The 24800-nt window shown below is 63.8% G+C and overlaps 10 protein-coding genes across 13 annotated transcripts; 7 read left to right on the forward strand and 3 right to left on the reverse strand.

Moving 5' to 3' along the window:
• The first annotated feature begins 34 nt into the window (after nt 1-34).
• On the forward strand, nt 35-3573 carry JDV02_004245 (uncharacterized protein). 2 transcript variants are annotated; one of them, XM_047985442.1, is made up of 4 exons: nt 35-270; nt 325-432; nt 509-1464; nt 1521-3573. In XM_047985442.1, exons 1-4 carry the CDS (start codon nt 262-264, stop codon nt 3379-3381), a joined length of 2934 nt encoding a protein of 977 aa, XP_047841419.1. In that variant the 5' UTR covers nt 35-261; the 3' UTR covers nt 3382-3573. The 2 variants fall into 2 exon arrangements, with proteins under 2 accessions (XP_047841419.1, XP_047841420.1); XM_047985443.1 differs by having other exon boundaries at nt 325-1464.
• Nucleotides 3574-3594: 21 nt separating this feature from the next.
• Nucleotides 3595-7496, reverse strand: LYS2 (L-2-aminoadipate reductase). Of its 2 annotated transcripts, XM_047985444.1 has the most exons (4): nt 7340-7496; nt 7076-7271; nt 6506-7010; nt 3595-6453 (listed from the first exon to the last, which is right to left on the reverse strand). In XM_047985444.1, exons 1-4 carry the CDS (start codon nt 7398-7400, stop codon nt 3679-3681), a joined length of 3537 nt encoding a protein of 1178 aa, XP_047841421.1. In that variant the 5' UTR covers nt 7401-7496; the 3' UTR covers nt 3595-3678. The 2 variants fall into 2 exon arrangements, with proteins under 2 accessions (XP_047841421.1, XP_047841422.1); XM_047985445.1 differs by having other exon boundaries at nt 7076-7496.
• Nucleotides 7497-8778: 1282 nt separating this feature from the next.
• Nucleotides 8779-9207, forward strand: JDV02_004247 (uncharacterized protein; the record flags this gene model as incomplete). Its single annotated transcript, XM_047985446.1, has 1 exon — nt 8779-9207. One exon carries the CDS (start codon nt 8779-8781, stop codon nt 9205-9207), a length of 429 nt encoding a protein of 142 aa, XP_047841423.1.
• Nucleotides 9208-9603: 396 nt separating this feature from the next.
• On the forward strand, nt 9604-10950 carry JDV02_004248 (uncharacterized protein; the record flags this gene model as incomplete). The annotated part of the gene is made up of 1 exon (XM_047985447.1): nt 9604-10950. One exon carries the CDS (start codon nt 9604-9606, stop codon nt 10948-10950), a length of 1347 nt encoding a protein of 448 aa, XP_047841424.1.
• A 3052-nt stretch (nt 10951-14002) lies between these two features.
• On the reverse strand, nt 14003-14323 carry JDV02_004249 (uncharacterized protein; the record flags this gene model as incomplete). Its single annotated transcript, XM_047985448.1, has 1 exon — nt 14003-14323. The coding sequence occupies one exon, from the start codon at nt 14321-14323 to the stop codon at nt 14003-14005; it is 321 nt and encodes a 106-aa protein (XP_047841425.1).
• Nucleotides 14324-14645: 322 nt separating this feature from the next.
• JDV02_004250 (uncharacterized protein) lies at nt 14646-16128 on the forward strand. The gene has a single exon (XM_047985449.1). It carries the CDS (start codon nt 14829-14831, stop codon nt 16017-16019), a length of 1191 nt encoding a protein of 396 aa, XP_047841426.1. The 5' UTR covers nt 14646-14828; the 3' UTR covers nt 16020-16128.
• On the forward strand, nt 16129-18544 carry HGT1_1 (high affinity glucose transporter). 2 transcript variants are annotated; one of them, XM_047985451.1, is made up of 2 exons: nt 16129-16515; nt 16569-18544. In XM_047985451.1, the coding sequence occupies exons 1-2, from the start codon at nt 16214-16216 to the stop codon at nt 17902-17904; spliced, it is 1638 nt and encodes a 545-aa protein (XP_047841428.1). In that variant the 5' UTR covers nt 16129-16213; the 3' UTR covers nt 17905-18544. The 2 variants fall into 2 exon arrangements, with proteins under 2 accessions (XP_047841428.1, XP_047841427.1); XM_047985450.1 differs by having other exon boundaries at nt 16129-18059.
• A 117-nt stretch (nt 18545-18661) lies between these two features.
• JDV02_004252 (uncharacterized protein) lies at nt 18662-20421 on the reverse strand. The gene has a single exon (XM_047985452.1). It carries the CDS (start codon nt 20228-20230, stop codon nt 18935-18937), a length of 1296 nt encoding a protein of 431 aa, XP_047841429.1. The 5' UTR covers nt 20231-20421; the 3' UTR covers nt 18662-18934.
• A 650-nt stretch (nt 20422-21071) lies between these two features.
• Nucleotides 21072-22457, forward strand: JDV02_004253 (uncharacterized protein). The gene has a single exon (XM_047985453.1). The coding sequence runs from the start codon at nt 21508-21510 to the stop codon at nt 22321-22323; it is 816 nt and encodes a 271-aa protein (XP_047841430.1). The 5' UTR covers nt 21072-21507; the 3' UTR covers nt 22324-22457.
• An 8-nt stretch (nt 22458-22465) lies between these two features.
• On the forward strand, nt 22466-24760 carry JDV02_004254 (uncharacterized protein). The gene is made up of 2 exons (XM_047985454.1): nt 22466-22545; nt 22593-24760. The coding sequence occupies exons 1-2, from the start codon at nt 22480-22482 to the stop codon at nt 24261-24263; spliced, it is 1737 nt and encodes a 578-aa protein (XP_047841431.1). The 5' UTR covers nt 22466-22479; the 3' UTR covers nt 24264-24760.
• Nucleotides 24761-24800: the final 40 nt, after the last annotated feature.

Raw genomic sequence — 24800 nt, forward strand, 5'->3', positions numbered from 1 at the left:
TTGACGGGGCAGAGATGCCCAGTACTTGATGTGATGCATGAACAACACGCAGAAGTTGTTGGTACAGTCATCACTTGGCACGTATGTGACAGCGTCGGGTACCCTGGACGGGCTCGGGGCTAGTGTGCTTCGGATCTGGCAGGTACCCCGTACCTGCAGGACGCGCCGGGAGACACCAAGACATCCGCCGACATTGAGCTCGTGCATCTCCACCATCCACCTCGACATGCCACCGCCGCCCCAGAAGGCGACCATGACACCATGGACTTTGTGAGGCCCCCCCCTGCCGCTCCCAGCGGCCAGCGGGCATGCTGACGATGGTAGTGGTCGCGATTGTTGAGCCCCCTCTCGGCGGGCACGTCTCGCCAGGACCAGGCCAAGGACCCCGCCAAACGCCTGCACCGCTTCGAAAAGGAGTACGGCAGCCTGCTGGTGCGTCCCTGCCGGCCTTCACCCCCTTCCCGGCCGACCCGCAAGCGATGGGACGAGCTGACATGGCCGATCGCAGTCGACATGGCGCACGGCCAATCTGCGTGACGGCGACGCGGCCGAGACGCTCGAGATACGGCTTCAGGAGCTCACCAACATCCTCAGCGACGAGAGCCGCCGGCCGCTGCCGCACCCGTGCATCCAGTACGCCTCCATCAAGCAAATCTACGTGCCCATCGGCAAGATTGCCACGGCCTCGCATAACGAGTGGATCATTAAGGAGGCGGTGCTCCTCTTCGCAACCCTCATCGAGAGCGAGGAGGAGGCCTTTGTCGAGACACCAGCCTTTTCCACCAGCCTGACCAACTTGCTCGTCCGCATCACCGGCGCCGAGGGCGTCCACCTCGGCCTCGATACCGAGTCCCGCGTCGTCGAGCTCGCCTTTAACATCACCACCAAGATCCGCCTCGACCCGTCCATCCTGCCCGCTTGGTTCAAGACGCAGGATGGGCCCGCGACCCCGGACCGCCATGCTGCCGTCGCCGGCGACCTGCCGCCGCCGCCGCCGCCCTCGGGTTTCGCCGGCCGCACGCAGCGCGCAGACTTTCCCCTCTTCTACATACTCGTCGATTACATCCACCACGAGGGCAAGGTCGGTGACTTTGCCCGCACCGGTCTGCTCTACATCATCGAGGCCGCCTCGAGCTCTGCTGCGCTCGAGCAGTGGATCGTCGAGAGCGACCTGTCCACCCTCATGGCCACGGGCCTGGGCGCCCTATATAGCCAGCTCAGCCGCAAGCTCGTCATTGATCACCCGCCACACGACCTGCCCCCGATCCTCGCCCTCTCCGACTACGAACACCCAACGTCGAGCTACGAGATTGTCAGCTCCTGCTCGCCAGAGTTCCAGTCGCACCTCGAGACCTTTCTGTCCCACCTGCTCTTCTGGCAGGATGTCCTGAACCACTGCAAGTCGGTCGAGGTCAAGTCAACCCTCCTCGAGCACTTTCAAGTCATTTTCCTGCAGCAGCTGCTGTGAGTGCCTCTCTGTCCTGGCTGTCTCGTACGAGTGGACCCCGCTAATCGGGCAGGTATCCGTCGCTGCTCGAGTCGTCTGATATCGACGGGGGCTCGTCGGTGGCCGTACTCACATACCTACGACGCATCCTCGAGTCCCTCAACCACCCCGACATGATCAACCTCATCCTGCACTACCTCCTGGCTCTGCCAGACACGCTGCCGTCCAAGGAGCAGCCCCGGTCGTCCATTAGCCTCGCGCGGAAGCGCAAGTCGATGGACCTCGCGACCATGATGGCCGAGAAGTCAGAGGACGCCGCCACGCCGCTCCTCTTCAACCTCGTCGACCTCATTCTTGCGTGCTTGCGCTCGCGCAACCAGCAGACGATTCACGTCACCCTGCAGCTCGTCTCGGCCATCCTCAAGCGGCACCATCGCTACGCAATCATCACGCTGCTCAAGACGGAGGTGCTGCCCGCCAATTCAGTGGACCGCACCGTCGGCGCTCACGAGCAGGAGGTCGAGTATCTCGTCTCACTGGCGGCCTCCATCGGCGGCCACGGAAACTTTGACGAGATGTACGCCAACATCCTCAAGGACACCATGACACGCCTGGAGAGCCACCCGTGCTCGCTGCGGCTTGTGGCGCCTCGCGTCTCAACGAACAATCGAGAGCTGCCAGCCATCCCAGACAGCCTGCCCGGCGCCCCCCGAGACGTCCGCGAGCACACGCTGCGTCCGGAAGACCCGCTGCTCAAGGCCATCCTGGACCTGCTCGAGACATTCTTCGTCAACCCGGTCGAGACGAACCTGTCGGTGTCGGAAACGATGGTAGACCTTGCCATTTGCGGATATATGAGCATCGAGGGATGGCTGGCGCGCAGTCCCAGCGGGTACATGTATGCAGGGCCCGGTGAGCAGGACGACGCCTCGGCGAGCGAGGCGGAGTCCGTCGCAACAGACGGGGAGGCGGAGAGGCTCAGGGCGCTGAAAAGGTGCAGGGCGCGACCGGAGTGGTCACCAGATGCCCTGCCGCGAATCCTGTCCATCGTGCGGCGGCTGTGTGACCAAGTTTCGTCGTATCGCGCGACGGTTCCCCGCTTCGACGAGCTGCTACAGCAGCGTCGCGAGGCATTCCAGACCGCCGACTCGATGCTGGACAACCCGCCGCGGAAGGCGTCTCCGCAGCCGCCGCTTCAGGGAACGCCCGAGCGCCCGAGCATGGACGAGGTCCTTCGCACGGGGTCCCCTTCGCGACCGTCGGCCCTGGAAGGCTTCGCGCAGCGGCTCCTATCCGAGCTGGGCACTCCGAGCCGCTCGGCCAGCCCCAAAGGCCGCAAGGAGCAAAGCCGCAGCTCGGGCACGTCGACGCCCGGCGGCGGGCCGCAGCCCGAGCTTATGACGCCAAACGCCATCCGGGTGCCGCCCAAGGAGTTCCCCATGAACTACGCCGACCCGAGCCGCGGCGGAGCGCGCAGCCTGTCGCCCGCCAGCGCCGCCGGTGACCCGCTTGACGACAGTCGCCGCAGGGACAGCAGCGCCACGAGCCAGGCGTCGGCATTTGCCGCCATCGACCAGAGCACCCTCGCTAAGCGCGTCGGCCTTCCGGACGATAGGCTCAAGCCGATTCCCCTGCACCTGAATAGGCCCGCCCGGAGCGTGCCCGAGGAGCAGCCCGCCAAGGCGGCCGACGGGGATGAGGATGAGCACAAGGAGGAGCAGGAGCAGCACGAAGCAGGCGCCGAGGACACGTCCGAGACTGGTGCCGCCGCCGGAGCGGCTGCCCAGGAAGAGGAGGAGGAAGGGGAGGAAGAAGTACATGTGTCGGTCTCGCACGTTATCACAAACGTCATCGTATTCCAGTCGTTTCTCCTCGAGCTGGCCGCCCTCATGCAGGTGCGCGCCGGCCTGTTTGACGAAGTCCGCTATGTGTGATTAATGGACGTTCGCACAAAGAGTCGGGGTGTTTTGTCTTAATTTGGTGCTATGCAGCATAGAGAGAGATACCAGATAGCATCAGCCTGCGGTCTAGATTAGATGTAACCTTTTCGCACTCTTTATTTTTTTTTCTGGTTCGGATACGTGCGTTACTAGACAGGGCACGAGATGTGTCGCGTGCAAGGGAACATATGAACTCTTTTATTTATTCATTCACTGAGATTCAAAACGCCTGTAGGCCTTTTCCCCCCTCCCCCCTTGTCTTCTAAACTACCTCCTGTCCGAGGATGCTGTCTACGCCCTGGCCCTGCTGCCGACGACGCTGCGGGCGCCGGCTGCCAGGCTCTGGAGCGTCTCGTCGTCGAGCTTGGGCAGCGGCCAGTCGCCGGCCCGGGTGGGGGCGGGCAGGAAGCCGGCGGCGATGAGGTACGCTAGGTATCTGCCGAGGATGTCGACGTCGACGGCGCTCTTGGCGAGCGCGTCGGCCTGGCCGGTGTAGCGCTGGAGCGCGGCGGCGGCGTTGCGGTCATCGAGCTCCGGAGCGATGGTGTCGGCGGGCAGGTCGCCGACGACGAAGTGGAAGAGCGGGAGCAGGGCGTGCTCCTCCTTCGAGGCGTCGCCGATGTAGTCGACGACGCGGTCGCGCCACTCGCTGTAGGGGACGCGAGGCACCGAGTGGCCGTAGACCTCGAGGGCGCCGATCCAGTCGTTGAGGGTGACGCGCGGGTGCGAGGTTAGCTGGGCCACGCCGAGGGGTTGGCCGGCGAGCACAGCGGGCAGCTGCAGGGCCGCCGCGACGGTGATGCGGGCGACTTGCTTGACGGGCACCGTGTTGACCGTATTGGCGATATCAGGCCGCGCACCCACCTGCAGGCAGCCCTTCCAAAGGCGGACGAGGAAGTCGTCGGTGACGGACATGCCCGTGTCCGGGTCGCCCGTCACGTAGCCCGGGCGGACCACGGCACCCACGAGCCCTCGCTTGCCGGCCTCACGCACCATGTACTCGCTCGCCCACTTGGACTGGCCGTAGCCCGTGCCTAGGCCCTTGCGGCTGCCCTCGAGGTCGTCGGCCTCGAGCACGGGCGACTGGCGCGAGAGGTCGACGTAGTGGGCGCTGTCAAGCGTTGACGTCGAGCTCACAAACGCGAGACGCTTGGACTTGCCCGTCGCGCAGAGTCCGACGCACGCCAGTGTACTGAGCACGTTAGCCGCGCGCAGGCTCGAGTACGGCAGCATCCAGTTGACTTGAGCGCCGTTGTGGATGATGACGTCGACTTCCTGCGTGACCCGCTGCCACGCCTCGGCAGACAGGCCGAGATCCTGCTTGGAGATGTCGCCAACAACGGCCTCAAGCCGCGAGTCCGCTGCCCACGACGACTTCCACAAGCCGTACGCCTTGCTGGTTGTCTCGAGGCGCGCGAGCCCGGCGGCGGCATCGGGTGCCCGAACGTGCGCCACGACGCGCGCTGCCTTGGCGGGGCCCTCGAGCAGCTCGTGGAGGATATAGGAGCCCAGAAAGCCGGTGGCGCCGGTGAGGAGCACGACGGGGGAGGACGGGGCCTCGGCCGGCGCGCTTTGGATGGACGCGGGCAGCTGCCGCACCAGCTCGCGAGCGTCCGCGGCATACGCCTCGTCACCGGCGCCGCTGTCGGCCGGTAGCGGCATCGCGTCGAGGCGCAGGCCGATGGGGTCCTGAGCGCGGTCGATCTCGGCGGAGAGGGCCTCAAGAGTCTGTGACTGGAAGATGACGCGCACTGGCAGGTCGATGCCTTTCCATTCCTGCTTGAGCTTGAAGAACATTTGCTGCGCGAGGATGGAGTGGCCCCCCTCGTCGAAGAAGTTGGACGCGGGCACGAACATGCGGGCGGTGCGGTTGGGCAGGACGCTCGCCCAGATGGCCGCCAGCCGCCGCTGCGTCTCCGTCATGTTGGCCGCCGTGACCGACGACGCCCTCCTCTTGCCGAGCATAGCGAGGTCCGCCGCGTCGGGGAAGGGGAGAGCGGGCCGGTCGACCTTGCCGTTGGGGTTCAGGGGCATGCGCACCAGCGGGATGAAGATGCTAGGGACGGCGTACTTGGGCACCTTAGCGGCGAGGAACGACCTGCAGTCGTCGGTAAGGGACTTGAAGCGGCGCAGCATGGCGCCCATGGACTCGTCGACCTCCTGGGCGCTATCCTGCTCCAGATGCTGGAGCCAACGCTTGGTTTCGGGAACAAAGTATGTGACTAGCGTCTGCTCCTCGTTCTTGTCGCGGCGGACGACGGTGATGTTCTCGCGGACGTATGGATGCTGCGACAGCGAGGCGTCGATCTCGCCCAGCTCGATGCGGAAGCCGCGGATCTTGACCTGAGAATCGATCCGCCCTGTGCACTCGACGCTACCATCTTCGCGACGGCGACCCAGGTCACCGGTACGGTACAGGCGGTCACGCGGGCCTTTGTAGAACGCGGTCCACGGCGCATCGTAGGCGCCGGCGGCGCGCTGTCGCTCGTACTCGCGCGTCCACTGGGAGGGGTCGACGAACCAGTTGGTCAGGAACTTGTCGCGGTTAAGCTGGGTCGTCTTCTCGTCGTCGCCCAGGTAGCCCTCGGCGAGGCCGGCGGCGCGGATGAAGAGCTCGCCCTGCTCGCCGATGCCGCACAGCTTGCTCCGGTCGTCGCGGTCAACTACGAGCAGCTGCACGTTGCGCATGCCCTGGCCGACGGGCATAATGTCGGGAAGACCCTCGAAGAAGGCCTCATCTTCGTTCTGGCTCGGGATCTCGAAGAAGGAGACGGCGCGCTGCGACTCGGTCGAGCCGTACAGGTTGATGATGCGGACGTTGGGAGCCAGGTCGCGCAGCTTGCGGCAGTCCTTCTTGGTCAGCAGGTCGCCGACGAAAAAGGCGTTGCGCAGCGTGGGGAACTGCGTCACGGCGCCGCCGACGAGGATCTGGCCCATGGCCGGGGTGAGATGGGTGACGGTGACGCGGTGGTCACGCATCCACTCGGCGAGCACCTCATAGCTGATGAGCTCCGCTGGGGGGATGATGATCTGAGCGCCGAGGAAGAGAGGCGTAAAGATGTCTCGCTGCGCATCACATCAGCCTTGCGTCCTCGCGAGTAGCCAGCAAGTCTCGTACCTGTATGGGGTCGTGAGCGATGCCTGAGAGCATGGTGAACCTGTCCTTGTCGGAAAGGCCGAAGCGCTCGGCCATCCAAGGGAAGTAGTGGGTCAGGGAGAAGTGCCGGCCCTGGACGCCCTTGGGACGGCCCTCGGAGCCGCTGGTGAAGCTGAGGGTTGGGATAGAGTCGGGGCCAACAACGACGCCTGGCACCTGCGCTCGGGCGGACGCGTGGGAGGCGAGCACGTCGTGGCCGTTGGCGTCGCCGCCCTTGAGGCCGCCATCGTCGAGCAGCTGCAGAGCTGGGACGGTGCTCTTGATTTGCAGCCCGTTGGCGACAAAGTCTCTGACGAGGGAAGACAGCTCGCCAAACTCGTCAATGGCGCGCTGGATGCAGACGAGGAAGCGCGGGTTGGCGACCTCGAGCAGGACCTTTTGGCGCTCGGGCGGGTACTGGGGGTCGAGGACGCTCACGGTGGCACCGGCCTTGAGGGCGCCCATGTAGGCAACGACGAGATCGACGCTGCGAGGATGTGTCAACGGGCATGCGCGCGGTATAGATGGGGCGGAGGGGGAGACGGGGCTGACCCTCGGTAGGCGTAAATGGCGACGACATCTCCGACCCGGCAGCCGTTGGCGAGGAAGTGATGGGCGAGCTGATTGGAGCTCTCGTTGATCTGGCGGTAAGTAAAGGTGCGCTCGGGGCCGTGGGAGCTCCTCGTCTCGACGACACACGCGCGGTCGGGGAACTGGGCAGCGTTGGAGGCAAATATCTCGTGGATGGCTGCCGTCGGTCAGCAGCGAGCGCCGGGAGGAGGAGGAGGGGTCTGGACTGGGCTCAATGGCTCGTACCGCCGCGGTAAGCCCCCCAGTCGAGGTCAATCGTGGGATCTGGCTGGCTCGGGGGCGCCATGGTGCGTGCAATGGCGATGGGACGTGTCGTGCCAGATGTGAGTGGTTGTGCGTGTGAGTTGGGGTGACGCCCGAGATGGCCATGGGAATGAATTCTGCTGCCCGCCCGGGTGAATTGAGTCACGGCCCCTCCCTCCCCCACCAGCACACTGCAGCTCCAGCTACCTACATTGCACCCCGCCAGCGGATGGGCCGCACGCAGAGCACACCGACATCGCAGGTGGACGCCACAGCAGCGATTTCCAATCGTGGCAAGGGTGCCCATCAGTCAAGGGCACCGCCACAGATGCCACCGCCACAGACGGGACTTGGGTTTGCAGGCCCGGCACCAGGAAGCCCCCACCACCATCAGCCCCCCGACCCCTTGTGGCGGTGTGCCCTGCAATTGTTGATGGCAGCCTGCTTACAGGGTCGTTCCCTGCCGAGCGTGCGTGGCGCATCAACTTAATGGACAAGTTCCTCAGGTCCGTCCGGAGTAACGTAGTGACTGACTTCTTGGGGGTATCAGCCTCGTCCGCTTGGCGGCCAGGCAGCCTCCTCCCTCCCGTCTGCCACGCCAATGTCTGTCCATTGCCTTCTGTGGGCCGTCGCACAACAATCAATGGAAACGGCCGCGACGGCTCGCACGCGCCGCCGTTCGGCCGAAGCTCGCCCGATATCCCCCTGACACCCCGTCAGCGAGGCGCATATCTGCCGGTAGAAGCAGGGAGCCCTCATCGCCGCAAGCAAAGCGGCCCCCCCACCCCACTCGTCCACCCTCGTCCCCCACTCGGCCATCACAAGGGTAGGGTGGACGAGTGAGTGGGCATGCCGCATGGGTGCCACCACTGGACCCAGGTTGGCTTGGATCTTGCTTGCTTGCATGCTTGCCCTCCCAACTACCGCTTCGGCTATCACAATGCGGGGGGGGGGAAGCAGCCCTACGGATGACCACCCCCCCACCGGGTCACGATGCCAGGCTGCCCGCACGCACGCACCCATCATGCGGCAAGAACGACAAGGTGTTTGGGACCGCCCGACAACAACCGGCGGGCGAGCGCCGAGGTTACTATTCCCGCCGGCCGCGGCCGTGTTTTATCACCGAGGGCGCCGGACCGTGGCGTGCGACCGGCGCACAAAAGACAGCATGCCCGTACCACATAACGGACCTGGCCTGCGAGGGGCCGCTAGGGCAAGACACGAGAACAACAAGACACGCGACGGGGCTTGGGTTCTGGAGACAAGCAGCGAGGCAGGGCAGTGGCGCCGCCGCCGCCGTTTCTGGCTTGGATTTAGACCCTTCGCAGACAATGCGCCCTCGACGTCATTCGCTCGCCGGGTGGGCTTAGGCCTATTCATCACCACCAAGCCCTACCCCTGATCTCATCTATTTCCCTTTCATGCGGCCCTGGGCCCAGCATCCGTGCGGTGGGCCGTCTGAACCAACCTCGAGGGCGTTGCATGCCGATGCCTCCATCTTCATTTCGTCTCCCTTCTGGCGCCGCGGTCGGTGCGCACAGCATGCGTCCGGCCACGCCTTTTGGGGCGCCACCCTGCTGCTGCTGCCGCCCGCCGTCGTCGCCGCCAACCCGAATCACCACCACCACCACCATTGTCGTCGTCGCCGTCCGTCTGCAAAACACCAAGACATGGGGGATGAACACACCTTCTTTTTGTCCTCCCCTGTCCTCCCGCCCGCCCGCGACCTCGTGCGGGGTGGCGCGCCGCCGCCGTCCACCATGCGCATCCCGTCCCCCCCCGGCCGAACTGCGACTGACTTCGTCCATGCAGATGCGCGATGCGGTTCGCCGCTGCCGCCCGCCGCCTGATCCAGACGATTGTCGGTCATATGATAGGCTTCTCATAGATGGCTCCTCCGAACAAGGTGGCGCCGGGATGCGGGCCTCGCCTCTGGCCCAAGCTTTTCACCAACAAGGACATGAACAAAAATACATTATCCCGTCCATGCATCCCGGCCTGGCCCGCCGTACTACTACGCTGGGTTCCCATGTCATCCACATGCTGGTGCGAACCTTTGAGACCCAGAGGGCGTTGCCTTTGTCTACTAGTAGCCATATATCAGTCGCGCTCTCGCCCTTCCACCAAGCAACCCCCCCCCCCCCCTTTCTACGCTCCCTCTCCCGCTCTCCCGCACGTGGCCCCCTTCCTCTCACAAAGGGCATCTCTCCATCGCAGTGCCGTGACAGTAGGAGACCAAGACCAAGATGCTCGTCAAGGCCGCTCTCCTCTCACTGCTCCAGGCGTCGGCCCTGGCTGTCTCCGCCGCCTCGGACAGGACTTTTGTCCGGAGTAACCAGCCTCGCGATGGCTTCCCCGGCAATGGCCCGCGCAACGAGCTCCCCACGGAAGATGACTTGAGCGAGCTTGCTTCGAGTCAGAAGCGGGCCTTTTGCGTCGTCGAACCCGCCGGCGACGGCCGCGACGACGCGCCCGCCATTTTGGACGCGCTCAAAGGACCTTGCAAGAAGGACAGCATAGTCTTCCTCCCCGGCCCCAAGTACAACATCGAGACGACCATGACGACGCGGGACCTCGAGAATGTCGAGATCCACCAGCTCGGCCGCCTGGTTTGGACCCCGGACGTCAAATACTGGCTCGCCCAGTCCATGCCCGTCAACTTCCAGAACCAGTCGACTGTGTGGTACTTTGGCGGCGACAACGTCACATGGGACGGTTACAACGTCGGCACACTCGATGGCAACGGCCAGGTCTGGTACGACTGGGCACAGGGCAGGGGCAACCTGCCGCATCGGCCCATGAACATCAACTACGACAAGCTGACCAACTCGGTGATCAAGCGCATGCGCTACGTCCAGAGTCAGATGTGGACCATGGCCATCACCAACTCCAAGCACGTCGACCTGGACGACATTTACGTCAGCAGCGTCTCCAACAGCACCGAGAACACGCTCAACACGGACGGCTGCGACACCATCTGGTCCCACAACATCACCTTCCGCCGGTGGTACGTCAGGAACGGCGACGATGCCATCGCGACCAAGATGGACTCGTCCAACATCCAGATCTACGACAGCGTGTTCGAGGACGGTCAGGGCGTCGCCATCGGCTCCCTCGCCCAGTACAACAATCGCTTCGACTACGTCCGCGGCTTTACCGCCCGCAACATCACCCTCATCAACACGGCCCACGTCTCCTACATCAAGACCTGGGCCGGCGTCTCCCGGGGGCTGCCACCCAACGGCGGAGGCGGCGGCCTGGGCGAGGCCACCAACATCGTCATGGAGGACATCAGGATTGAGGGCCTCCGCGAGCAGCCCTTCTTCTCCTGGCAGTGCGAAAACTACTCGGGATGGGCCGGCAAGGACTGCAACTCGAGCAAGTTCAAGATCAGCAACATCGCCTGGCGCAACGTCCACGGCACCGTCATTGACAGCGTCAACGACGTCGGCTCCTTCCAGTGCAGCCTCGCCGCCGGCGGCTGCAAGAACATCGAGGCGACTAACATCAAAATCAGGAAAGTCAACGGCCAGTTAATCGACAGGTACCGCTGCGAGAACGTGCACTCGCCAAAGGGGTTCAAGTGCAGCTAGTCGGCTGTGATGTGTGATGGAGTGTTTCCGTTCAGGTAGTTATTCATTAAAGTACGAAGTAGTTTACGATTAATCATACCTAATGACCTTGACATGACGAGCTTTTTGCGTGTGTCGTTGCGGCCAAAGTCAAGGAGCACGCCCTCCTAACTAATTGACGAGTGTATTCGTACTGATTCGCTTCACACGCGAATTCTTTTGCCACGAAGCCAGCCACGGTGGGAAACAACCCCGATTCTCTCCAGATGTCTCATTAGAGTTGGGCCTCGACCCGATACCTGCGGGCCGTGCCTATGCCTAGTTGACAGGGACGGGGCACACTGCACGGAGCTACGGGCGCGGCGCGCGCGCGGACTCGAAGCGCCTGGCTCCGCAGTCGTCGCGCAAATGGCGGTTTGAGCGTGCTGCATGCTAGTAGTTTGTTATCCGAGGCTTGGGCCAAGGAAAGCCGTCGGTAGCTTATTTAACAAGTAAGTTCAGGGGGCAGAGTGCACCGGCGGCACTGTATGAGGCGTCGTCATCGAGACGTCGGGGCGCTTATGATAACTCAAAACACCAGGGCGGTGGCGGTTCGGTAGCCCGAAAGGTTCGTTAGTTAGTACAAGGTATGCGATGCGTGTGTGGCACGCACACGCGACCGTAAGGCCCGGGTGTCGCCATATACACAGTTGACCCCGTGGCGAGTTTTCAGTCAATGAGCTACATTTGTAGACGCAGAGTGACTCTTAAATCGACCTTGGCAGGTCTCTCTGCTGGGTACTAGTACGAGGTAACTAGTGGTCGGTCATGGAAGCATACCTCGTGCTGCGAGTGCGTGCCAACAAAGGAGCCGTGACACGCCAACAGGGCCTCTGGCGCGGCTCTTACCACTCATAGTTAATGCCCACTTGGTGGTAGGTTAATACCTTAGGCAAGCAGGTACTGAGCCGTGCCCACCGCCGCGGCACTCCGTATCAGACAAGAAGCCTCATGGCGCCGTAAGCGCGAGGCGCAGGCGTCATGACGTTCGGCTCTTTCGAGGCAGATGCGGCTCGTCGAGGCGACCAGAGGCACGCCACGGCGCCAGAGGCAGAGGTGGGCTGATGAGCTGGCCAAGCAGTGGCAGAGCTATTCGGACCTTACTTCGCCTTCAGCGTGTCCAGCCGCGCGCCCGCCGCTGGCGTTGAAGATATAATGGCACGACAGGGCGGATATACCACTGTCGCGTGTAGGGGGGACATGCTCCTTCTAGGGTTCGGCGGCGGCGAGCGACCCGACCCGAACCACGGCTCGGGGCCGTCGACAGCCGAGCCCGCTTGGCAGCGACCGAGGGGTGAAGCGATGACACGTCGTGCAGCATGGCAGCTAGCCGGGGGGGCGGGCGGCCACTCACGGTGCGAGTGGGTAACGACCGCCGCGAGGGCGCACACAACCTTGCAGACCTCGCATCGTATCACGCGAGTTTGGCGAAGGAGTGAGGGGAGACGGGGTTGGTCTGAAAGAAGGAGGGTGATCGCGCGACGCCCGCGAGGAAGGGGGGACTGTCCAAGATCGAGGAGGGGGTCGATGATGATGGCGATGATGTTGGTGGTGGTGGGACCGCGCCGGGCGTTCAACGTACCCAAGGCAAGGAGGACTAGATGCGTTTGCTAGGCGCTGAAGGAGCGGAGGAACAGAGGAGCCCGGGCGGGGGTTTCGCTGTAGATGCCGCAAGAGGCCCTGGGCCGGCCCCGTGACGGCCAAGCTCACCTGCTCGTGATGTTGTCGGGCCGTCGCCGTCGTTTGCGATGATTGGGGCGCGTAGGGTGGGTCGGCAGGAAGGCGGCGTCGTGGTGGTGGTGGTGGTCGTTGTCGTTCACCGAGTTTCGGGCGGCTTAGGCGGGGGGGCCTGTCGGGGGTGAGATGACTGCGTGAATCCTCATGATATGCAACGAGAGGCAGGGACTCGGGGTGAACTCTGCTACTGTGCCATTGTACGTACAATGCTGGGCCAAGCAGAGGCCGGGGGTGGGGAAGATGGACGGGAGAGGTGCATCAATCCACATCCACCACAGGGGGGAGGTTTATTATTTGGTAGGGGCTGTCGTGTGCACCTCGTAGACACGAAGTACTCACCGTCGTACGCACGTATAAGCTTACCTAGTAGTACCTAGTACTACTAGAGGTACGTACGTACGTACTTTTGTATAGTGCCCAGCACTAACGGAACCACAGACCATTTCATTTGCACACTGACGAACCCCGTCAAGCGTGGTGGTGCAACCATCGTAAGACTGTCGAGCCCAGGCGCTCCTCGTACCCGGCAAGGCGCGGTCACCTGGGCTCGCGGCACTGCCTCGTTCAGACGCCTGCTTGAGTTGGCGCAAAAACGCGGGCAGGCAACGCGGGTAGGCGTCACCGTAGCTCCTCGTCGACGGCGACAGCGTCCATCCACTTTGACAGGCAGGGTGGCATCCACGCGTGTCCCAGAGAAAGGAGGACTGCGGACTTACAGCCGTCAGCCCCGTCTTTGGCGCGCCGCCATGTGCGTCTGCCATGTGCGGTGGGGATCTCTCCGCATCGCGTCGGGACGACATGGTGCAAAGGATGGATGTCGGTCGGGGCTTACACTGTCCGACCAATCGAGCGAGCTGTACTTGACGTCCATGTTCATCCCAGCATTGTAGGTGCGCGTGTGTGTGTGCATGCAGCACCGTGTGTAGGCAGAGAGTACTGTTTCAGCGACGCACATCGAGAGCTGGTGGTGGCTTCGCCGCACCGCGGCGGCGGCAGACAACAGATACGATGGCGCCCTCTCCGAATTCGAGCAACAAGCACCAGCAGCACCACTAGCAGCTTGCCAACGTGCCATCGGACCTTCTGCGGTGCAGGGACCAACGCAACGTCGCGATGGCGGCAGCTTGCTAAGGGCTCGCAAGAGGAGGATCGACATCGGATGCTGGATGCGGCAAGGGTGCAGCCAGGAAATGGGTGTCAAGAGGCGCGTCGTGGTCGTTTGTGCCCCCGCATACATCCCCCAGACCCCTCATGCGCACCCGGTCCAAGGCCTCCCCCAACGCGGATGCCATCCCATCTAGTCGTTGACCTGGCCGTCGTGATATAGAGGGCACGTACGGCCGCCATGGCGACTAAAAGATGCGTCGGCTCGCCGCTCGGCGCTTGGCGAGTCGTCATAAAGCCGTCGGTAGGTTTCGAAAAACGTAGTGTCTAATAAAGACGGACCCCGGCCGCCCTGCCTGCAGTCCGCCTCGCCAGATTGGATACGTCGGCTGCCGGGGGGCTTGCCCGCCTGGTTCGACGACGGCGCCGGCAGTGGGCTGGGTTGGCCAACGCCCACGCCAGCCAAGCCGGCAGCCCCCAACGCCCAAGCATCAGCCATGAGCATGGGCTCCATTTGCCGGCCCACGCCCTCGACGAGGTTGGACTGCCTGCCCAACGCCGCGACGTCATGCCCGGCTTTATTGACTCCTTGGCTGGGGCGGTACTATGCAGTACTGTACAGTACCGTACAGTACCCGTCACGGCACCGGATGTCGAAGTCGGGCATATGGCAATGCGGGAGGCGCGCGGCGATAAATCACAAACCAGTGCCCCACGATCAGATGCTCCGAATCACCCAACAAGCACGCGGTTTGTTGTCCCCGACGTCGAAAAAGGTGCGCGACCCCCGCCTCCTTGCGAGCGATCGGCGGCAGCCTCTTTTGGCACGGTCGACCACTGTATAAACTTCTGAGTCTCCCCACCGTAAGCCAGACGGGAGGTTACTGACTGACCTAGCGCTCAGGGTCCTGTAGGGGCGTTTGATGGGGACTCGAGTTGTCTGGCTTGGCTGGCCGGCTAGGGGCCAGGCACAGTGGCCCCTCGAGGCAGCAGTTCTAACACGCGCGTGAGCGTCCGCGATGATGGGGGGAGAAACCAGCTGCTGGCAGCTTCGCCCTCACCACCTCACCACCACCATCTCACGGCGGGCAGGCAGGGCAGGGTGTGGGGATGCCCTGGAGATGGTGGCGCCTGCCCGTCTGCCTGGCGGCGCAGGCTGTCGGAAGCACGCTGCCGACGGCCGACAGCTCCAATTCGCCCGCCTGGCCCTGTGGCGGCGCATCCTCGGCGCCATTCCCTCCCCCCTTGCTGCCTCTCATCATCCTCTCACGCCTTGCCAGCGCCACGACGATCCCAGAGCCCCCGTATCGTTCGGCCATTTGCCCACCTGCCGTGGTGCGCTTCACCCGAACATTCATTCATCCTCGTTGGGGCTCTGCCGTTGGTTCTCCGCGAAAGACAGTGCCCTGCACCCCAGTCTCCGCCGAGCCCACTCACGACCTCCGCAGCGCACGCGCTCACTATGCCATGCCATCCCAGGCGACGATGAGGTGGTGGGCTCGTTCTGCACAGCCAATTCCGTGCCAGCCCCGTGCCAGAGACATCCTCGAATGCGAGCCACCAGTCTCCAGCGGGTCGTCTCGTCTGTTGCTGGGTGGGCTGCCGCTGCCAAAGGGCTGGCTAAAGGCGGTACAGGCACGTCAACCGCGCCACTCGAGCGCCCACCGCGCCGCCCGCCCGCCAGAACATTCGCTGGTCCCTGCCAAGCCGCTGCGCGTATGTGGCCTTGGACGGCGGCTGAGCTCCTGCTCGGACATCTGTGCGGCCTGCCGCTGACCAGGCGGCCTTTGGCTGGACAGCTACCGGCCGTGCCTTTGGCTGGTCCCTGCATCATCGACAGCATCATCGCCATCATCGCCATCATCAAATGGGCCGTCGCTGCTGCCTCGGCAATACGGCCACATCCCTCGCCGCGTGGCGCCGTTCGCAAAAAGCATCGCTTGCGGCCGCGGCGATCGGCGGGGCGTCTGGGGTGGGCGACGACCTACGTGCCAACCACGCCCAGGGCCCCTCCCCCCTTCTTCCACCCCCTTGTGGCGTGGTTTGAGAAGCTTGGGCTGGGCTCACTGACTTTCCGGCCTGGGAGGGGGGTTAGCTGCATCCGGTGGCGCCAACCCCATGCAACCCGCGTGCAAAGCATGGGCCTAACTGCACCGAGCTGCAGACAGGGGGCGGCGAACGACCATGACGAGCTCGTTCTGCACTCATGAACAGCTTGACCGGCCAGACGCGGTGGTCGACCGAGCGCGGCGCCGCGCCTTGTCGCTCGCCATGCAGCCCGTATAAAAGGCCCAGCCCTGGCCCGCGTCCCTGCTCCCCGAGCTTCGGCCCTGGACCTCTCACGACCTCTCTCAGGAGTCCGCTTCAAACGGATCGCGCACGAACTCAAGGCCCCCAGATCGCCATGGTGATTGGCAACATCTACATTATCGCCGCCGTCTCCGTTGTCGGCGGCGGCCTCTTCGGCTTCGACATCTCGTCGCTGTCCGCCCAGCTCGGCGAGCAGTCTTACAAATGTTACTTCAACCAGGGCCCCGATGGCCCGCCCTTCAACGACAAGCCGTACTGCAGCGGGCCGACGGCGAGCAACCAGGGCGGCATCACTTCGTCCATGGCTGCCGGCTCCTGGCTCGGCGCCATCATCTCGGGGCCCATCTCTGATCGCATGGGCCGCAAGTATTCCATCATGCTAGGCTGCATCATCTGGTGAGTCTCACTCCCTCTGTCGTTCGCTCCCATCGTCTCTGACCGCGGGCTAGGATGATTGGCTCCGCTATCATTTGCGCTTCTCAAAACATCGGCATGCTCGTCGCCGGCCGCATCATCAACGGCATCTGCGTCGGTATTGAGTCCGCCCAGGTCCCCGTCTACATCGCCGAGATCTCGCCTCCCTCCAAGCGCGGCCGCCTCATCGGCATGCAGCAATGGGCCATTACCTGGGGTATCCTCATCATGTACTACATCTCGTACGGCTGTTCCTACATCGGCGAGCAGACGGCGGATGGCTACAAGACCTCTTCATTCCGGATTCCCTGGGGTCTCCAGATGATCCCCGCCGTATTCCTGTTCTTCATGATGATGCTGCTGCCCGAGTCGCCCCGCTGGCTCGCCCGCAAGGACCGCTGGGAGGATTGCCGCCAGGTCTTGACTCTAGTTCACGGCAAGGGCGACCCCAACCATCCCTTCGTCGCCTTTGAGCTTCAGGACATCAAGGACATGTGCGAGTTTGAGCGCCGCCACTCCAACGTCACCTACCTCGACCTCTTTAAGCCGGCCATGATTAACCGCACGTTCATCGGGCTCTTCACTCAGATCTGGTCCCAGCTGACGGGCATGAACGTCATGATGTATTACATAGCCAACGTCTTCTCCATGGCCGGCTACAGCGGCAACTCGGGCCTTCTCTCCTCGTCCATCACCTACGTCGTCAATGTCCTCATGACCATTCCCGCTCTCCTATGGGTTGACCGCTGGGGCCGTCGCCCGACGCTCATGGTTGGCTCTATACTCATGGCGATCTGGATGTTCGCGGCCGGCGGTATCCTCGCCTCCAAGGGCGTCGTCGTCGAGGGCGGCATCGACGGCGTAGCCGCGCAGTCGATGAGGGTCACGGGAGGTGCTGCCAAGGGCCTCATCGCCGTCACTTACCTCTTTGTCGCCTCGTTCGCTCCAACGTGGGGCCCCGTCTCGTGGACGTACCCGCCGGAGCTATACCCCCTGCGTCTCCGCGGCAAGGGCTGCGCCCTTGCCACCTCGGCCAACTGGGCCTTCAACACGGCGCTTGGCGAGTTCGTGCCCCCGGCCTTTGCCAACATCAAGTGGAGGACTTACATGATCTTTGGCGTCTTCAACATTGCCGCCTTCTTCCACGTCCTCTTCATCTTCCCCGAGACGGCCGGCAAGACGCTCGAGGAGACGGAGGCCATGTTCGAGGACCCCAACGGCTTCAAATACCTGGGCACCCCGGCCTGGAAGACAAGCGTCGTCACCGCATCGACGTCGCGCGTCGAGCACGGCGACCTCGAGGGCGCCAAGAAGGCCGTCGACAAGATGGACCGCCACGAGGACGAGAAGCCCGCGGCCGACACCGCCTGAGCGCACGCCAGCAAGGCTCGCCGCGGACCGTCAGTGCCAAGCACACCGCATTAATGATGTATGTCCATATACCATGGTGTTATCTACCGTTGGAGGGGGTCGCTGCTATCGTATTGAGGGTTAGTCAGTCATCAATTGATACCACTTTGCTGCGTGCTGCGAGTTGTCAGAAAGTGACGCGTCACAATGCATATAGCGTGAGACGTGAGACGTGATGAGTCGGCATATGAGCAGTGTCGCCTGCCAAAATCTAGTGGGTGTACAGAACGTCGAACGTGGACCGTGTTTGCCGGCGGTCCACGCTGAACAGACGACGACTTACACGCAGGTGGAGGCACCGCCGAGCTGGGATCTGACCCCGTGCGGGGGTGGAGAGCCGATCCAAGCGGGGCGGGTGGCTGCGCGCTAGGACGCTAGGCACGTACCCTTGCCAAATAGAAGCGGCAACTGAGAAGGGGGTGTCAGATCAGGGTCAGGGTCAGTCAGGGTCAGTCAGGTCGGTGTGCGGGCAGACGGGGGCGGGCGCTTGGCTCAGCCTGCCTGCCCGCCAGCCGCCCGCGCCTCGTGACAGCGGCGGCCCAGAGACACGCGCTCTGACTACGTACCTGTGTCGCGGCCGGCTCTCTCACGGAGAGGGGGGGGGGGGGGGCTTGGGGAGCAAGCGAGCGGTGAAATCTCGAGTGGACAGACGGACGGGCGGACGAGCGCGTTAATAGGTTAGTAGGTAGTGACTCATTTGCGGGAGTGAGAAAGAAGATACCAATGTATTTCGAAGTATAAAACGCCGTGTATGCTGCTACCTATGCCAGTAATATGCCCTGATGCTGCCGCCGCTATGCTGTACGTGAACCACTAGTATACTAGCCCTTGCATGAGGTGTCGTTGCTTGCTTTGCCTCCCTCGTGCCCTGGTGAAACCTCGCTCAAAGACCAATGCACCTACAGTTTCACAGGGTACGGTAAGGATTCCAATCCTCACGTAGATGGATGGGTCGCTCAAAGGCCTCTCTCTCCCTCACCAGGCTACCCCTTCACGTCTCTCGCTCATCCCAGTCGACCCACCGCCGGATCACGCCGTCAACGCTGCGTATGCCCTCGCGCGTGGCCGCCACCTCGAACCACTCGCGGTGGTCGCGACCGCACGCCTCGCAGCTTCCCAGGGAGGCGCGCAGCCCCATGCCCGCGAGCTCGATGTGGACAAGGCGCTCGACGCGTCGGCAGTGCGGCGTGGTGCGCGGGGCGGCGACGCCGGTAGCACTCGTCGACGACGAGGACGCGGCCGAGGGGTCGCTCGACGCGCCCGCCACGTACGGGTAGTAGCGCAGCATCTCGATGTCGTGTCCGCACTGCCGCTGCCACTGGTTCATGCGCCGCTGCACGTTGGCCGCGCGCCCGATCTTGAGGAGCATCGTCGCCTCGCCGGTGACGGCACTCGGGTCCGCGAAGCGCGACACCACGTCGCTAGGACGCCGGCGGGAAGACGCCGACGAAGATGGCGCCGGCGGCGAGAGCAGTGACCGCGCGGCGTCGACTGGCGGGGCGGCCTGGCGCGACGCCGGCGTCAGCCAGAACATGTAGATGTAGCCAGGCTCCTCCGCGTCTGCGAACGGCCGGGCCAGCTCGGCGAGCAGGGCCGAGGCCGTCGCCGCGTCCACCGTGTCCGGTATCAGGTCCTTGAGGCGGGCCGTCTGCGAGGCGTTGGACCGGCGGGACCGCTGCGAGCTCTTGCCCGGGGAGGCAGCCGCATCGTAGGGGCGCGACTTGCCCGGCCTGCCCGACGGCAGCACCGCCGCCGACGACGTCTGCTGGACGGGTCGGGGCTGCGGCCGGGGTCTCGGAGGGGGCGGCGGAGACTCGTGCACCGGGTCCAGCGGCACGGTGAAGCAGAGGCAGCACTGGAGCTTCTGCTTGGCCTTGGGGCGCGTCAGGCGAAGCGGCGGCGGCGACGAGGGCTTGCCGTTGGGTCTCCCGCCATCCTGGTGCTTGCCGTCCGCGTGCAGCGTCACCAGGCCCAGCCTATCGGCGAGGGTGTCAAGGCTAGAGCGCTCCTCGAGGATGGGGCGCGTGTGGCCCCTGGGCCCGGGACTAGAGTGCGCGGAGACGACGCCCGCCTGCTCCTTGTGCTGCCAGCAGTACGAAGACTCGTCGGCGGAGGGGTCAGGTCGTCGGGACGGGCGCAATGTCGATCCGGCGATGGTGGTGGCGGTACGAGCGATGCCGCGGCGGCAGGGCTTGCCGCTCGAGGTGATGCCGCGGCAGGTCGAGTTCGGGTTCTTGGAGTCGGAGCGGCCGAGCAGCGACTCGGGCGTGTTGGCGACGAACGGCATCGGAGGGTGAGGGTGAGGGGGGAGGGGCGGGAGAGATGGACCGCGGCGAAGATGTCGAGAGAGCTACCTAGTGGTCCGGTCGCCGGTCCATGTTAGAGAAAGGGTTGGCGTGCCTAATAAGAGGCCGCCGCGTCTCCTTGACATGCATTCCGTGAAGCGCCGCTGCTGGTGGTCCGCTGGAAGCCTGAAAGTGGAGGCTGGGGGAGCTCGGATGAGAAGAAGGGGCTGGGCAGGGCGCTTATGTCACGAGCAGCTGGGCGCTTGTGGGGCCAACAGCGCGCACTGCCTCAACTCCACGCTGGCGCATCACTGCATTGTCTCCAGGCACAGCCCGACTCACTGCCATCCTGTGAGTCGCCTCATCACGGGCAGCTCGAAATGCCCCAACTCGCCATCATCTACTTACTCACAGACCTACATAGGAGCTTCAGGGGGCGAGCGACGCCTTCGCGGTTTTCGATCGAGCCGCATGCGACGTGCAACACAACAGCTTGCACGACTCGAGCCACGGCCCACAGCCCACGAGAGCCGCCCCATTCAAAGGGCCTTGCCGCTGCGATTGACCCATGGCCTGAACTGTCACATACGTACCGATGTTTGCCTGTGCAAGAAATTCAGACGTCGCATCAAGCGATGCCCGTCTGTGGGGCACTACAGCCATGCCACTTTTGTCCCTTCAAGGCGCCGCGTATGATGTCGTCACCGCGTTTGGCTTCGCACTACGTGAATGTGGGCGCTCAAGTAGTATGCAAGTAGATAAAAGGGCTTATTTGGCCTTGTTATGGCGCAGCTGAGGATAGTTCATGAGTCCCACGCCCCTTGGCGCCTCCGTCTGTCTTTTGGCTCGTCTCTGACGTCTGGTTTCTCGACCACGGACTTCTTGCCATGACTGCTGACAATCAGGTAGTCAGTCACTGGCTTTTGACTATGCTCACGAGGGCATACCGCGAGCCAGATTTTCCGTGCGGGCACCGTCGCAAGCTCCTACCGCATCCTGTATTTTCCATGGGCACTGTCCAAGTCATCTTTACGACGCAACCGCAAGCCGGAGATTGCGGTGTTACCCGGCAGAGCGGCGGGCGGCGACGCTAGCGGCGGCGTCGGCGACAGCGGCCCCACTCGCGCCGACGAGCGGGATCGAGCTCGGCCTTTACTCCGGGCGGCCACGGGTCGCCCAGCACAGGCTTGACAGCGATTATAAAAGCGCCGTCGCGGCCATTATACCAGCGCCCCGGCAGCTCACCAACTCAAGCCATCACCAACCTCTTCGCGTCACCATGGCCAAGTACATCAACAAGCTCCAGGGCCACCGCGTTCTCGTCCTCGGCGGCTCGACGGGAATCGGCTTCTGCGTCGCCGAGGCCGCCCTTGAGCACGGCGCCCACATCATCGTCAGCAGCTCCAGCCAGCATAAGCTGGACAAGGCCGCAGCACGTCTCCGCGAGCACGCTCGAGCGGCCGGTGTGTCGTCGACGATCGCCGCCAAGACGTGCGACCTCGGCAGCGCCGACACCATCGAGGACAACATCGTCCAGCTGCTCGACTTCGCCACGCAGGACGGCAAGCTCGACCACGTAGTCTTCACCGCCGGAGACGCCATCAACATCATCTCCCTCAAGGACATCACCGTCGAGAGCTTCCACAAGCTGGGCATGGTGCGCCAAGTCGGGCCCATCCTCCTGGCCAAGCACCTGCCCAAATACATCAACACAAATGTCCGCAGTTCGTTAACACTCACCGGCGGGACCAACACCTGGCGCCCCGGTCCTAACTGGGCCGTCATCGCCGCGGGGGGTGGTGCCTCGGAGGGGTTCGCCCGCGGGTGCGCCGTCGACCTCCGGCCGGTGCGCGTGAACTGCATCATGGTCGGCGCCGTGAGGACGGAGCTCTTTGATAGCATACCGGAGGAGCGCATGGCCATCGTCCTAGAGAGCATGAGGAAGGAGGGCATCACGGGAACTGTCGGACGGCCGGAGGAGGTGGCCGAGGCGTACATCTACTGCATGAAGGACACTTTCGCCACGGGCGGGATAGTCGAGTCGAACGGCGGGCGCCTGGTGGGAGACAGCAAGGACAGCCTCCTATTCGGCTAGAGGGCATCCAGTGTATGCATCGTGGGTAGTGAGCATCGAACCTGGAGTCATCGTCTCGGTCACGCTATGCATTGGCGTGCACGTGACGCTAGACAGCCTCACTCGCTGTGTGGATTAGCCGCTCTGCTCATCAGATGTCAACCGAACGTGCTTGACATGTCCACCCCTGCCAAGCCACAAAACGTGTGCGCCGGCTGCCGCTCGCGAAAGAAAAAGTGCAATGTGCGTGGGTTGCGATCCGGCCCGCGTGCCCTTGCTGACTCGTACAGGGAGCGCGGCCGGCCTGCTCCGCGTGCGTCAAGCGCGGCGAGCTTTGTGTATACGGCTCCGATCTGACGGGCGCGCCTCCGATCAGCTGGGCCCTCGCCGCCGCCGCCGCCGATCAGCCGTGGCACGCTCTGTCCGGGGACTCCGACGAGCACGCGGGCTTCCCGCTCGGCCTGTCGGGGGAGCAGCTGTGGATGGGCCTGGACGGCGGCTACCAGATCGACACCGCCCACGGGCTCCCGTCGCCGCAACCGCAAAAGTCACCCTCGCTAAGTGATGACCCACGCGGAGAGGAGCTGCCGGCGTTGGCAACCCTCCTCCAGATCGTGGATGTCTTCTTCGAGCGCTTCTACCCGTATCTGCCCGTCGTCCACAGGCCGACGCTGGAGTGGAGGCTCCAGCTCCCCGACGAGGCGTCCCCCGTGTTGCTGCACGCCATCTGTGCCGTCGCCGCCGGCGCACATCCGGACCGGGACGTCCAGCGGCGGCAGGGAGACTGGTTCGCCGCGGCCAAAGCGAACCTTTCGCGATCGATGCACTCGCCGGAGCGCGCGCTGCAGACGATGCAGGCCGCCGTCCTCGTCATCTACCAGGCAACGGTGGAGACGGACTTCTCGACGGCGTGGCTCGTGCTCGGCGAGGCGTGGCGAAAGGCCGTCGCCATCGGGTGCAGCGCCGTCGATGTCGACGCGGGCGCTACCATGACCATGCCTGCGCTCGGCGCCGGGCCCGGCGACGGCTGGGTCGAGCGCGAGGAGTGCAGGCGCGTCGTCTGGACCCTCTTCGTGCTCGACCGCGGCATGTGCTTCCCCTTAGGCCTGGTTCACGCCGTCGATGACCGCCAGCTGCGTCTGAATCTTCCAATGGACGATGCCGCGTTCCAGGATGAGGACGAGCCGGCGCAGGCGAAAACGCAGGGACGCTTCTCCCCGGACCTGAAGAAGCTCATCTCAACCGTCCAGGGGCAGCAGCAGCAGCACCGAAGCACCAATAACATATTACACTGCCTCGTGCTGGCGTATGCGCTCCTCGGCAGAGTTGGCGAGCAGCTTTACTCGTCCCAACTTGGCGACGACGCGTCCGGGAGGCTAGAGGACCTCCCCTCTGACCTCTCACACGTCCGCCTCGTCATGCCGGCCTCGGCCACGGACCTCTCCGCCGCCGAGTATCAGGACCACGGGCGCGTGGTCTGGATCCGCATCGTCATGTCGGCCTGCGCGATCCTCGTGCATCACCGCTCGCTTCGCGACGGTGAGGGCGGGGACGAGAGCGCCATGGCCGCCAACTGGCCGCTCTGCGTGGCAGCTGCCCGCGGCACCGCCTCTGTCATCCGCCAGACGGCCCTCGTGTCCACCAACTACGCCGACAACGGGCAGATGACGGCGCTCCTGTTCATGTGCTGCCGTGTGATCATCACCGAACACCTTTGCCCGCTCTCAGGCGCGCGCTCGGCCGCAGTACGCGACGACCTCGAGGTGCTGCTGCTGGCTATCCGGCGCATGAGGGATACGCTCAAGAAGCTGGGCGAAAAGTTCACCCGAGGCGTCGTCTTCTACCTCTCCGGCGGGCGAGAGCGGGCGGCGGCAGCCCGGGCCCTCGGCGCGTGGGGGGTTCTCAGGACGTGCGAGAAGTGGCCGACCGTCGACATTGACGACATGCGGATCCCGCCATGAGCGTGCACACTGCACAGTACCCAGGCAACAAGGGCGTCATGGTTGTAGTGCTCCCGCGATTGGACGCGAGATATGATGTCCTAGCAGGTGGAGTTACGACCGGCTTGACGACAAGGCTGTTAGCAAGCCTGCACCCTCTTATCAGCATCAGGGCATGTTCATGTACTTCCGCTGATCACGGCGCGATAGGCTCTCGTCGAGAGTACTGAGTGCAGCCACTGAGCAGCCAAGACCAGGCCTGTTAACTGAATGCTGACCAACGCCACGTTCTGTTCGCACCCGCACATATCCGTAGAGGAGGGGGCTAGATGACGGCAGCTTGAGTAGTGCGGGCTCGAGGGATTCCTCATGGCATTGGGATCGAGAGAAACCTTTGGATGATGATGTTAGAAATAGCTAAAGCAGGGTGTATACTGTATGAAGCGAATGATGGGGTCTCAAAAGACAAGCGCGATGCTCACTGCAACGAGGGCTTTCTAGCATAAGCTACGCGGTGGGTGCGGTCCCCCCCCCCCGGACTGCCGCCGGCTTGATGCT

This window comes from Purpureocillium takamizusanense, chromosome 3, assembly GCF_022605165.1.
Source record: "Purpureocillium takamizusanense chromosome 3, complete sequence".
Lineage (NCBI taxonomy): Eukaryota > Fungi > Ascomycota > Sordariomycetes > Hypocreales > Ophiocordycipitaceae > Purpureocillium > Purpureocillium takamizusanense.